General features: G+C 40.9%; 1 protein-coding gene across 1 annotated transcript; it reads left to right on the top strand.

Moving 5' to 3' along the window:
• Positions 1 to 2,553: 2,553 nt before the first annotated feature.
• On the top strand, positions 2,554 to 12,689 carry LOC113946184 (toll-like receptor 7). Its single transcript, XM_027641170.1, is given in 5 exon segments — positions 2,554 to 5,422; positions 5,425 to 5,514; positions 6,754 to 6,791; positions 6,794 to 6,877; positions 9,172 to 12,689. Coding segments are annotated over 5 exon segments (3,390 nt in total). The 5' UTR covers positions 2,554 to 5,385; the 3' UTR covers positions 12,313 to 12,689.
• The last annotated feature ends 481 nt before the right edge of the window (positions 12,690 to 13,170 follow it).

Raw genomic sequence — 13,170 nt, 5'->3', positions numbered from 1 at the left:
TCAGTTGCTTTATAGATCAGATCTTTGTTCCAAATAAAATGCTGAATCGTTTGCCTTTTCTGTGCACAAGTACTATAAATAAAGCTTCAAAATTACTTGTGCCAAGAGATTTCTTGCCCTTCTATTCTTTTGAAACTTTTTTTGGAGACCATGCCCTGCACAGGCCAAATAGCATGAGAGTCAATGCCTACATTCTAACCTTGTTCATGAATTGTGCTGCAGCTGTCTTGGACACACAGATGAACCGTTAATCACACCAGACTGGCACACATCTTCATAATAAGGTGTCCTTCTTCTTTTTATGGTCTGACAGAAGGGATACAATGTTTAAATTTCCTTGGGAGTCCGAGTTAACATTTCATGAGCAGTTGAAGTTTGTATTTCTCGCATGGTTGTAAGTAAACCTACTCAACGCTGTTTAACAGAATGAGATGGGGGAAAGAGCAGAAGGAAAATGGCAGAATTAAGCTTACTGTGTCTGCTGCCTTTTGCGCACTTGAAATGCTTATGAAGAGTTATGGGTGAATTCCAGCAGCTCTGTGAAAACCGCATCCATTTTGACGGAATTAAAGCCATGGAAACAGAGAATTGTGAGGTGTTTGGCGTTTAACGCTCTATGCTCCCCCCTCCATGCCTGGATTCTGGTCTGAAGATCAGCTGACACTTCAACCTGGTGGGAAACATTCCTCATTCAGCAGCATCATTTTGAAATGATGAAGAAAAGCCACATTGCATAGCATAAGTTGGAGGATTTAGCTCATATTTGTCTAGAAACTTTTTTTTGTCTTGTTCTCCTGCCTTTGTGGAAGTATACGTTTTTGCCTTTCTTGGTAAGAATACCTGACATTTGCAGCCTTTCTGGAACCTCTTGCCATAGACTCCAGGGGTTTGAAGTGTCAAATGTTCAGAGGCTGTTGCTGAAGCAGTGGACTATTGGGAGTGAAATCTGAGCATGTTTTCACTGTACAAGTCTCTTTCTCAGTTGCTTGTCAGGCGTCTGCTGTCAATGCCAGTGCTCTGGTCTCTGGTGTGTTGAGTGGTGGCTGCCCCAGGCTGGCAGCCAAGCTCCACACAACCTGGTTTGGGAGAGAATTGGGAGGGTAGATTCAGAACCTCAAGGCCTTTTTACACTGGTGAGTAGACTGCGGATGAGCAAGAGTCTGGCAGGGGACACAACCAAGTTTGCAGAACCCAGCGGACCAAAGGGATAACCCAAGCCATTATAGTTCCATGTGCAGCAATAAAATTGGGATGGAGAGTGGAGGGATGAGGGTTTGGCAAAACCAGATGTCACTGTGAGGCCAGCTGGGCATTGCTTTACTGTGAGGAGGTGGTGAGTGATCATTTTTCCATCATCTACCCTTTTTTATTTCTTATTTATTAACCCAGCTTTATCTCCACCCAAGAGCTGCTTTGGGTAACCTGTTCCAGTGCCTCACCACACTTAGAGCAAATAATTTCTTCTTTTCTCTATGTCAGTTTGAACCCATTCAATTTCAATCCATTATTCCTTGTCCTATCAATACAGTTCCTGATGAGGAGTCCCTCTCCGGCTTCCTTGTAGGCCCCTTTCAGATACTGGAAGGCTGCTATGAGATCTTCTTCAGGCTGAATAGCCCAAATTTTCTCAACCTGTCTTTGTAGGAGAGGTGCTCTTGTCCCCTTATCAACTTTGTGGCCCTCCTCTGGACTTGGTACAACAGCTCCATTTCCTTCTCTGTTGAGTGGTAGCCCTCAGCCATAAAAATGTCATGCACAATTTTTGAAAAAGGAATATCAAATACTATAATAAATCAGAATATTAACACGCTTGCATGTTTAATATGAGCCTCATTACACTTGCTTGCCCTAATCTTAAGCCTTTATTTCCTTTGAAGCTGTTTTCCTGATACGTGATTTGTTTGGGTCCAGCAGTGTCTGAGTTCCATCTTGTTCTGCAGAGGTTATTTCAGTACTCTCTCAGTGCTTTTACCTGAGAATGACTTCATAAACCATGGCAAGATTACCTATATTAAACATTAAAAAAGGCTAGTAATGTTATCAATAAAAAGTAGGAGTTGAGGATATCTCTCTCACAAGTGCCAGAATTCCTCTAAACCGGCCAGTTTTATTATTTGCCAGCAGTTCCTACATTAGCGTGCCCCACTGCTCCCAACATTACTGCCTTGGCACTCCTTCTCGTCCTCATCTCCCAGAGAAAAGCAGGGATGCCCTCTCTGGCTACTCTATCTTATCAGTCCCTTAGGAAGAAACAAACAGGAGAGGTGTAGCTGCATTGCTGACCCTGGAGAGCTTGGAAAACAGCTCCATCTTATTTCAGGTAGTTCTGGATGCCTTCTACCTCTCTTGAAGGCAACTCACTTTCAGTAAAAGTGGCAGGCACCTTTGCTTCCAGTACACAAGTGTAACCTGTTGTAAACACCAGTCAGTCAGTGTTGGCACAGATGTAGCCTGGGGCAGCCTCAGCTTTCAGAAATGACCAAGACTATTTCTGTGGTAGAGGAGGCTCCCTCAGTGGTACCTCAGCGCCCTGGGTGGTTTGGGTCTCCTCCCTCACCAGAGCTCTGAGTACTCCTCTGCCCTTGTTTTTGGCCAGTCTCCTCCACTGCTGTCTTCTCCTTATTGTTTTGGTTACTTTTAGTGTTTAATACACATTTCTGCAACTACTATCAGCAAGGATCCTGCATTACATACACAGATCATACATACAGAAGCTTTAAGGCTTCTGCAAGTCATTTTGTTTTAATTTCCTCAATTTTCCTGTCCATGTCTCTTTGTGGTTCTTTTCGTACATCTGTCTACATCACTTTGAAGAGTCAGCTTATTTATTTCAAAAGTGCACAACCTAACTGGTTTTCTTGAATAATTTCCTGGGTAAATTATGCAATCTTACACTGAATGTTGTATTAACCATGAATATGTGGGGTGGTATCATCATTCTTGATATGAGGGTTGGCACTATAAAGAAAAGATTTTACTGCAAGACATTAGGAATAAAAAGAAAGGAAATGTGAGTTTACTGATCTGATTACAAGCCAACTGACAACCAAACCTCTACACAAAGGATTTAGACAATTAAGGACTCCTGCTTTATTTTAAATGATATTCTTCTTTCACAGAGGCAGCAATATACATTTAGTGTTACCAGTGAATCTTCCCCTAACATGTGATGCAGTAACTGGCTTTCAGTTTCCTTGTGTTTCACAACACAGACAAAAGACATTTTGTGCAGCATCTGATGGAAACCGAACTTTTGAAATCAGTAAATCAGTGACTCCTTGTGCCTTTAAAAACCAAATTATAGTTCAGAAATTCTGGACTTCTATGCTAGTGTACATTTACTCCCACCTTTTGAAGGAAAATATTGTAATTTTTTACCCACATTTCTTAGGTAAAAAAAAAGAAAAAGAAAAAAAGGCGGCAAAAAAGTACTCTGCATTTCTATTGGTGTTCAGCTAAAAGCTGCAGTTTCACTTTGAACAGAATTGAAACTCGAGCTCTTAGATGGGTGACAGCAAATTCCTAATATAAAAAAGTCAGCCTTATTCCAAAAGGAAATGCTAAGTGTCAGTACAGCTCTTAAACTTTCCACAGTTTGTAGGTTTAGGCTGCAAGGGAGATCTCCAAAGATACTGAGCACCTGTCAAAGATTACAGGGTTGCGTTACTGGACACTGTGATTTAGAAAACCTACTTGCAATCAAAGCAAGTGGACGTTAAGCGTCTCATGCTCCAGTGTCATGTACCAGGGAATGGCTGGGTGCTTGAAGAAATCAACATACACAGTCAAACTTGTGCCAACTCAGTCTCTTCTTTCATGATTAATTAAGCATATTTGGTGAATAATTATAAATGAGTGGAAGGTAACTTTCCTTTGTGGTCACATAGGGTGTGAAAAATCCAGAGCGGAATAACTAGTGTTTGTAGTGCAGGTTTTCATCCTACTAGAAATGTGTTGAATGTCCTTGCAGCACATAGTAGGATTTTAGTAAGATTTCTGCATTAGTTACAGTAGCACTCAGTGAAAACCTCAGTGCATCTTGCGTGGAAAGCAAAATCCAGTTATCAATAAAGAGCAGAGGAATCATACTTTGTTGTAGTATTTTAGTATTCAGCCACAAGGGTGAGAAATATAGTCCCGAATTAATATAGTTGGGAATTAATGAGCCTTTTCCTAGGCCCTGATTAAAATGGCAATGACTTTCTTGGGTTTGTGTTCGTGTCTAAATGACTCAGACTCTAAACACAGGGAATTTGCAAATATGACTGCAAATTCTTTCCCTGTTCATTCTTCAGGTTCTAGGCATCTGAAATGAGTTTCTCAGCTCCATCATGGTGAAAGAAATTACGAATTGCTATTTAAAATATAAATAAAAATATGTAGGGAAAGAAGACATGAAAACCCCCACAAACTCCACCTAATAAATATCCTAATCATTGAACTAGACTGTTCTGCTAAGCACAGAGACTTCTAAGTAAGAAACTCTCAGACAGACACCGTGTTCTGTGTCATGCTGGATTGTCACCAGCTTAAGTCTATCCTTGTAATTTTTAATTCTGACCCTTTTACACTCTCCCATGCAATTTTCACCTTTCTGTATGCTGTTTCCTATGCCCTTACCACTACCGTTTTTATCATGCTTTATTTTGGTTCCCTTCCTCAAAGTCCCATTCACTTAATAGACATTTCTTCCATAAAGTGTTCAGCTTAGAACTGTCCCAGTTCTTGAAGCTATTTGCATCAGGAATGAATGCCAAAATAATAATAATAATTATAAAACTTACTAAACTTCTAAATCTAAACAATTTTTAACATCAATTAACCATGTCTGTATCTCTATTCATGCAACTTATACTAAAAAAGGGGGATGGGTGAAAGGAGGAACTTGATCTCCTGCAAATGTTAATTGTCTGAAGTGACTGGTTACCCTTATGTAGTGTGCTTGTCTCCCAGCTGATTGATTTTAAATTTTGTGGCCAAATACTTCACAACTGTCCCCCTTCAGAGTTCCCTGTGGCTTGAATATTTATCTCTTCTGAGTAGGTCTTATAGTTCTTTATGGTGTGACACTGTAGCAAGGTAAAATGCAGTTGAAATGAAAACTGTTCAAAAGTAACGAAGAAAACAGTAAATTGCAGCATATAAACTGCAGAATAAAAGCACGTGGATTTATGAGTAATGTGAAAATTACTCATTCAGGGGGAAAATAAGAGTACTCCATTATTTCTTAGGGGTGGAGCAGAAAATGAGGTACTGTTGTTTTAAGTACAAATATTTGAGGAAGTGGGTTGCAACAGTTGTTTCACATTCAATTATTTCTCAAGTTGCAGTTGAGGTGAAGAGTAGTAATAGAGCAGTGATTACTGCTGTTGTCTTGAGTAAGTTATGTCATATTTTACTCTCCTCTGGACCTCATCTGAACCAGGGGGACCACTTTTATGCTGTTTTCTTCTGCTCTGATTTACAGACTCTTCAAACAAAAAATCTACCAGATCTGGAAGCACACAGAAAATGGTATGTTAAACTTTCATTTTAAATTTGCTTTTTTAAATTTTGCTGAACTGTTGTGGAAGACTTTAAGAACATTTTCTGCTTTTCTGCTTTCTAACTGTTCAGTTTTACTATTATAATTAGAAGCTGCAGTGCATTATGAAAGGAAGGGAAAGCATTTCTTTGGTCTAATACTTACTTGTACTGCGGTGCTACAGAACGTGTATAATAATGTCTTTTCTAATTGCTGTAACTTCTAAAGTGTTCATTTTTCTCTACACTTTCCTCCTGTTATCTCTTAAAATACATGTGAAATCTCTACAGAAAAACTTTCTTCAGAAACACCTAGTTGTACTGTTGCTGAATATTTGAAGAACACTCTAAATCATTAAGGGTTTTTGCACATGCCCATTAGGATCAGTAGATTACTGCTTTTTGAACTTCTTATGAAGCCAAGCGTAGATCACAGAGAAAAGAACAGTTCACATGCACACTCCAGCTGTACTTTTAAATAAGCTTCTCATTGCAAAGACTTTGCTTGTTTCTCCTATTTAAGTCTTTATTTGTTCTGGTACTTAAACAGCTCCTAAGTCTTACACATGCAAATAGTCAGATATAACACCAGAATGCAACAGCTTACAGTTAAAATACATAATACATTACAAAGATATTAGGAAAGAGAAGAATATACAAAGAAATGAAGCATAAAGATGGTAGGAGCTAGGCTAGCTCTGCAATAACACTTAGGTTCCTAATAATACTGTAATACGTGAGAGTTCAAAATCTGAGTATTGTAAATGCTCCAAAGGTCTTCTTTGACTTCTTAAGAAACCTAGAAACATATTTATGAAGACTTTTAAGGCCCATATTCATTGCACCTAATTTCAGGCACCTAAATCAGCAGTGTGAGTCTCTGGTGTGTAGTCAGTCAGAGCTCCTTCCATCTCCAGAGCCTAGCAGCACCTACAGAGGGGCTCTCTTGCTCTGGCTCTCGCTTTCTCTCGCTCTCTCCTCTCCCACTCTCTCTTGAACATCAGTGCAGCCCAGTTTGGTGACAATGAATTGAGGACCTTGGGTAAGCACCTGAAATTATGGGCAGTGGCTGCTTATGAGTTCATGTAGGAAGTTCGTGCTGTCAATCTAGACTGCAATTACACCTTGCCCCTGTCCTGTTCTAGTGCTTGGATAGAATGGCTTAATGTGGCTTATCAAATCTTTAAAGGTTGAATCTAATTTACTTTTCCGTCCTTCCTTTAAAGTTAGAATGGCTCCTGGAGTCTGACGTGCAGCAACTGTCAGTATTTTTCCCTCAGTGACTGCAGGTTCTTTGTCCATGGCTGGTGACTGGCACTTCAAGCTCTGCTGTGTTCTGCATCAACAGATAAAGGTAATTGGCATCAATACAATGGAGCAATATGTCCTGCAGTGCAGAGAGTCTCTGCAGTTCCCCTACAGCCTCTCTACCATGCTCCATGGGAACATGCCTTGGATAATGGTCCTGGCCCTGGGATCCATTGGTCTGCTAAAGCAAGAGATGGAGAGAGGCAGATGCTGGGACATCATAGGCCATTTGGTTTGGATAGGCACTCTCTGGCTTTTCTTTAATCTCATAATGTCTTTTACATGCATAATATGGTGTATTTCCTGGAAAAAAGGATGGAAGGAAGGAAGACAAAATATTTACAAGAATATATAAAGATTTTTCTTTGGTTCTGTCACTTGTCACTCGAAGAAAGACCTTCAGTATTCCATGTAATGAATAGCAATGGTAGAGCCCTCCCTTCTTCCTTTCACATCCCTGACTGCATTAGTGGAGAAAAAAGAGTTTAAGAAAAAGATCTAGGGAGCTTGGAGGAAATGAATGCTTATTATCTTTTCCAAATTGCCCCCCACATACTCTGATTATTCTTATGCATCATTTTCATCCAAAGACTTTTCTACATCAGGAAATCAGAAAAGTTAATCCTCCTCTCAAGGGGATTGGCTAGACTGAGCTGAAAATGCTGGTAAACTCTCTTACTCAGTGGCGTCCATCTGGGTGAGAGTCCAACGTGAATTCCACAATGAATAACCAAATGGTGGTTTCTTTGATTCCTACCAGCCATATAATTTAGCTCCCTTGCCTTTTCTAAGAGGATCTGCTGAAAAGAAAGTGGCACTGTAGCATTGCCAGGGAATAGGAAAGAATGTGGAATAGGAAAGGCTGGGGTGTAGTACTGTACTAGGTTACATCTGCAGTGGACTTCTACATTTTTTCTTCTGAGGCTCTGAATCCCCAAAGTGACACCATTAGGCTGTGGACTCTAGATAGCAGAAGTGCAGTGCTGTGTGAGACTTGATCTGCCTTCTCACACATCTGCTGCCCTGCAGGTCACTAGAGCACTCCTCCAGGTACATGGATGCAGAGGTAGGTTTAGCATAGTTCTCTAAGGTAACACAGAAACACAAAGTTGTCTAGGAGACACTGTGGTCGAAGTAAACAGAGCATGCAACAGGAAGGTTCGCTTCACCTCCAAGTCTGTGTCACCTGCAAGGCATGTCTTTGTAACACTCAACAGGGTTTGCACAGATTGCTTTGAGCAGGTCTCTGTATATTCTTCTGCCCCAGCTAAAGCGAAAAAACCGTTTCCTTGTATCTTACCTTGACATTTTACCTAATCCTCCAATTTTCTGCTGCTTACCTGGGTTTTAACATTTAATCAATATTATCCAGATAAATCCTGCTTATTTAAGAGCCCTCTATGTGTCGTGCATCTCCAAGCCTTCAACACTGAGTTTTCAAGGGAGAAATGGCCAGCACCTGATGCCAGCAGTTAAGATGTTGGGCAGTGCAGCAAAATGGTTACGGCCTCTCTGCCTGTGTCATACAAGCCAAGGCTGGCAACTTGCCAGACAGGGTTTCTTTGACACTGACCACTGCTGAGGAAGTAATGGGTAAACTGTGACATATTAAAAGCTTATTGTCCTTCCCATAATACACATAAATCTATAAAGTAGGCAAGAGCACAAAGACTTGACAGACACAGAGAATGTTTTGAAAGTTTCTTTAAATGCCTGTGGGATTTTGGCTCTGGGTATTTATTGCTTATTAGTCTTGTATGAAACATGCCCAATTTTAAACCTGTCTTTGATTTTCATTTTCACACTTCACATCGCTACAGTGTTTTCTCAACCCCCTGTCCTTATTGAAGAGTGAAAATGCAAAGTGGTATTAAACCTTATGGAAATAAAGCCATAGACTGGTTTAGGTCAACTCTCCAGCTGTGCTGACGCTTCAGTAAGTTCGAAAGTCTACACCAGTTTTTAAGTGACTATAGATTTTATCCATCATACACTATGAAACAGTAACTTTGCTCATCTACTCCAGAATGCAATGGCAATCTGCTGGAAGTTTAACACCTCCTGTTTCCCCTTAAAAGAAAAGAACATTTATAGGGATTAAATTTCAATCACCTGTGTTACCACTTTTTCAGTAGATTTTTTTACCAATTCCTTATTTAGAGAGTGATATTTATATTAACACTGCAATACATCGTGATAATAAAGTAAGGAATACCAACAAAATACCAACAAAACTTATAATCCTGCACATCTACAAGTGTAGACCTATTTGGTCTGACCCAGTGTGTGGGTGAAATGTTTAATTACCTTACATTAATACCTGTGCTTCCTTATTTTTAGGTACTTCGTGCAAAGATGTCAGATGCTTTGCTATTTGTCTTGCTCTTCCTGTTTCCGATGCTGCTGTCTGGAGCTTGGTTTCCCAAAACTTTGCCCTGTGATGTTAAATCTTCAGAAGGTACTGTGACAGTGGACTGCACCTACCGGCGTCTCACACAAGTCCCCAGAGGGATCCCTGAAAACGCCACCAACCTCACCCTGAGTATTAACCATATTCCCCATATCTATCCAACATCCTTTGCTCAACTGAAAAACCTCATGGAGATTGACTTCAGATGCAACTGTGTGCCTGTCAGACTGGGGCCCAAAGATCTTGTCTGCAACAGAAGACTGGAGATTGAGAATGGCAGTTTTGCTGCCCTGACAAGACTCAAGTCACTCTACTTGGATGCAAACCAGTTGTTGGAAATACCCCGAGGTCTTCCTACTACCTTAACCCTGTTGAGCCTGGAAGCAAATACTATCTTTTCTATCCAAAAAGTCAACTTGTCAGAGCTAGGAAACATAGAGGTATTGTATCTGGGACAGAACTGTTACTACCGCAATCCATGCAATGTTTCATTTGAAATTGAGGAAACAGCCTTTCTGGAGCTGAAAAAATTAACAATACTATCCCTGAAGTCCAACAACTTAACACACATTCCACCCAATTTGTCATCTACTTTGAAGGAACTGTATATTTACAATAACAGGATTCAAGTGATTCAAGAACAGGATTTAAGTGCCCTTCCCAACTTAGAAATTCTCGATCTGAGTGGCAACTGCCCACGTTGCTATGATGCCCCATATCCTTGCATTCCCTGCACCAGTGGCTCAATTCAGATACATTCAAAGGCTTTTGATTCCTTGAAAAATTTAAGAATTTTGCGACTTCACAGTAACTCTCTTCAGAGCATACCCAGCAGTTGGTTTAAAAACATCAAGAACCTCAAAGAACTTGACCTCTCCCAAAATTTCCTCATGAAGGAGATTGGAGACGCTCAGTTTTTGAAGTTTGTCCCCAGCCTGGTGGAGCTTGATCTGTCCTTTAATTTTGAACTCAAGTTGTATTCACCCTTCTTGAAACTGTCTGAGACATTTTCTTCCCTCTCTAATCTGGAAACCTTGAGGCTTAAGGGTTATGTCTTTAAAGAACTGAGAAAGGAGGATCTACGCCCACTGCTCAGTCTTAGGAATCTCACCGTCTTGGATCTTGGGACTAATTTTATTAAAGTTGCAAACCTGACAGTGTTCGAAGAATTCCCAGCTCTTAAGTTCATAGACCTCTCAGTGAATAAAATTTCTCCTTCTTCAGGGGAAAGCAACTCCAATGGATTCTGCTCTAATCCTAGGTTTTCAGTAGAGCAGTACAACAGGCAAGTACTACAAGAGATGCATTATTTTAGGTATGATGTGTATGGACGAAGTTGCCGTTCCAAAGATAAAGAGGCTGCTTCCTACCAATCTTCAGTTAAGGAAGAATGCCTGCAATACGGAAAAACTCTGGATTTGAGCAGAAATAATGTATTTTTTATTAACCCCTCAGACTTCCAGGGACTTAGCTCCCTTACGTGTCTCAATTTGTCAGATAATGCAATAAGTCAAACTTTAAATGGAAGTGAATTCTCCTACTTGTCTGGATTGAAATATCTGGATTTTTCTAACAACAGGGTCGATTTGCTATACCAAACTGCTTTCAAAGAGCTAGAACACTTAGAAATTCTTGACCTGAGCAATAATCAACATTATTTTCTGGCAGAAGGTATTACTCATGTGCTTAATTTTGTGAAAAACCTAGACCATTTGAGAAAGCTGATGATGAACGATAATGACATTTCTACCACCATTAACACAGGAATGGAAAGTCAATCTCTTCAAATTTTAGAATTTAGAGGAAATCGTTTAGATGTTTTATGGATGGATGGCAATGCTAGATACTTATCCTTCTTCAAGAATCTGACCAGCCTGGAAGACCTGGATATATCCTTCAACTCGCTCAGTTTTTTACCTCCCACTGTTTTTGAAGCAATGCCTCCCAAACTCAAGCTCCTCAACTTAACCAATAATCGACTAAAGAGTTTCAACTGGGAAAATCTCCACTATCTGAAGAAACTAGTAACTCTGGACCTGAGCAATAACCTTCTGACCACTGTTCCCCGAGAACTGTCCAATTGCTCCTCATCACTGCAAGAACTGATGCTCCGAAACAATCATATTCAGCAGCTAACCAAACATTTTCTCAGAGGTGCTTTTAAACTGAGGTATTTGGACCTCAGCTCAAACAAGATTGAAATAATTAAGAAATCTAGCTTCCCTGAAAATGTCATCAACAACCTGAAGATGCTGCTTTTGCATGGCAACCCTTTCAAGTGCAACTGCGAGGCCGTGTGGTTTGTCTGGTGGATCAATCAGACTCAGGTGACTATTCCTCTTCTGGCCTCAGACGTGACCTGTGCTGGCCCAGGGGCACATAAGGGAAGGAGTGTGGTTTTCTTGGATCTGTATACCTGTGAGCTGGACACCTCATATTTGATCCTGTACGCTCTATCAGCTTCAACCATCCTCAGCTTTATGGTGCTTGCAGTGATGAGCCATCTGTACTTCTGGGATGTGTGGTATAGTTACCATTACTGCACTGCCAAGCTGAAGGGCTATCGGCGTTTATCTTTACCAGGTGCCTGTTACGATGCTTTTATTGCCTATGACAACGAAGATCCAGCTGTGAATGACTGGGTGATGGAAGAACTGGTTAGAAGGCTGGAAGACCAAAAAGCCAGGCAGTTCAACTTGTGCCTGGAAGCAAGGGACTGGCTCCCAGGACAGCCAGTCTTTGACAACCTTTCCCAGAGCATTCAGCTAAGCAAAAAGACTGTATTTGTGCTGACCAATAAGTATATTAAAAGTGGCAGTTTCAGGACAACCTTTTACATGGCCCACCAGCGGCTTCTAGATGAAAAACTGGATGTCATTATCTTGATATTTCTTGAGAAGGTTTTGCAGAAGTCGCGCTATGTCCGTCTGAGGAAGAGGCTGTGCCGAAATTCTGTCCTGGAATGGCCAACTAACCCTCAGTCTCAGCCCTTCTTCTGGCAGTGCCTGAAAAATGCCATAGCTACAAACAATTTGCTGGCTTACAACAAGCTTCTCCAAGAAACTGTTTAGCTCTGCCCTTCCCCATAAAATTTGTTATGATGTGCATGCACCTTGCTTGGGATTTATTACTGCACAGCAAGAGATAATGCACTACACCCTGGAAGTCACTGGTTTAGAACAAAATCACCACTTCCAGCTTTCAGTTCACTAGAGGCCTCTAGCATCTCCTGTGGTTGGGTCAAGTGTGGGTTAGACACTTTATCAACATACTCAGCTACACAGACTGCAGGAGAGACCATGCCTGAAATTGCTGCTGTTCAGACGTTGTTGGAGTAAACATGATTTTCATAGAAAATTTTAGTTTCTGTATTTGAGGTATTTATGAAAAACAAGCAAAATGCTTGCTGGCATATTTGTCTCTGAAAATGCGTTCAGTAAAATTCATGCTTTGATCTTAGGAGTTCGGAAAATACAAGGTTTCTTCTCTTTTCGTGTTAGGCTTCCAGCTTCTGAGTCTGCCACTTCTGTCCGAGTGGGGAACAGTCCTGATCTCTGGGGATAAGAAATTCTGTTGAGACTTCTGTCAGAGGTTTGTGTTTGGTACAGGAGCTCTCCCATTGTTGCACTGCCAAAAACCTCGTAAATCTGAAGAAACTTTGAAGAATGTGTGTGGACTAAAATGGGAAGGTGTGTGAGAAACAAGTTCAGAAGGGCTTGTAGGTTGTGGGTGGGAAGGAGTTATAAGATAAAGGGAGTCCTTGTGCATGGAGCTGCTGCATGGGAGCAAGAAGAGGGATTAGGATAGCAGATAGGCAGAGGGAGAGGCACAAGGCAGATGGACAAAATCAATTAGACCACAGACACAGAGAAGTAGATTATCTTCCATGTCCCTTCCAATCCAAACCATTCTATGGTCTCAACTGCCTC

The sequence above is a fragment of the Corapipo altera genome, unplaced genomic scaffold (genome assembly GCF_003945725.1).
Source record: "Corapipo altera isolate COAL_440 unplaced genomic scaffold, ASM394572v1 0, whole genome shotgun sequence".
NCBI lineage: Eukaryota > Metazoa > Chordata > Aves > Passeriformes > Pipridae > Corapipo > Corapipo altera.
This window is presented reverse-complemented; position numbering and strand designations above follow the sequence as displayed.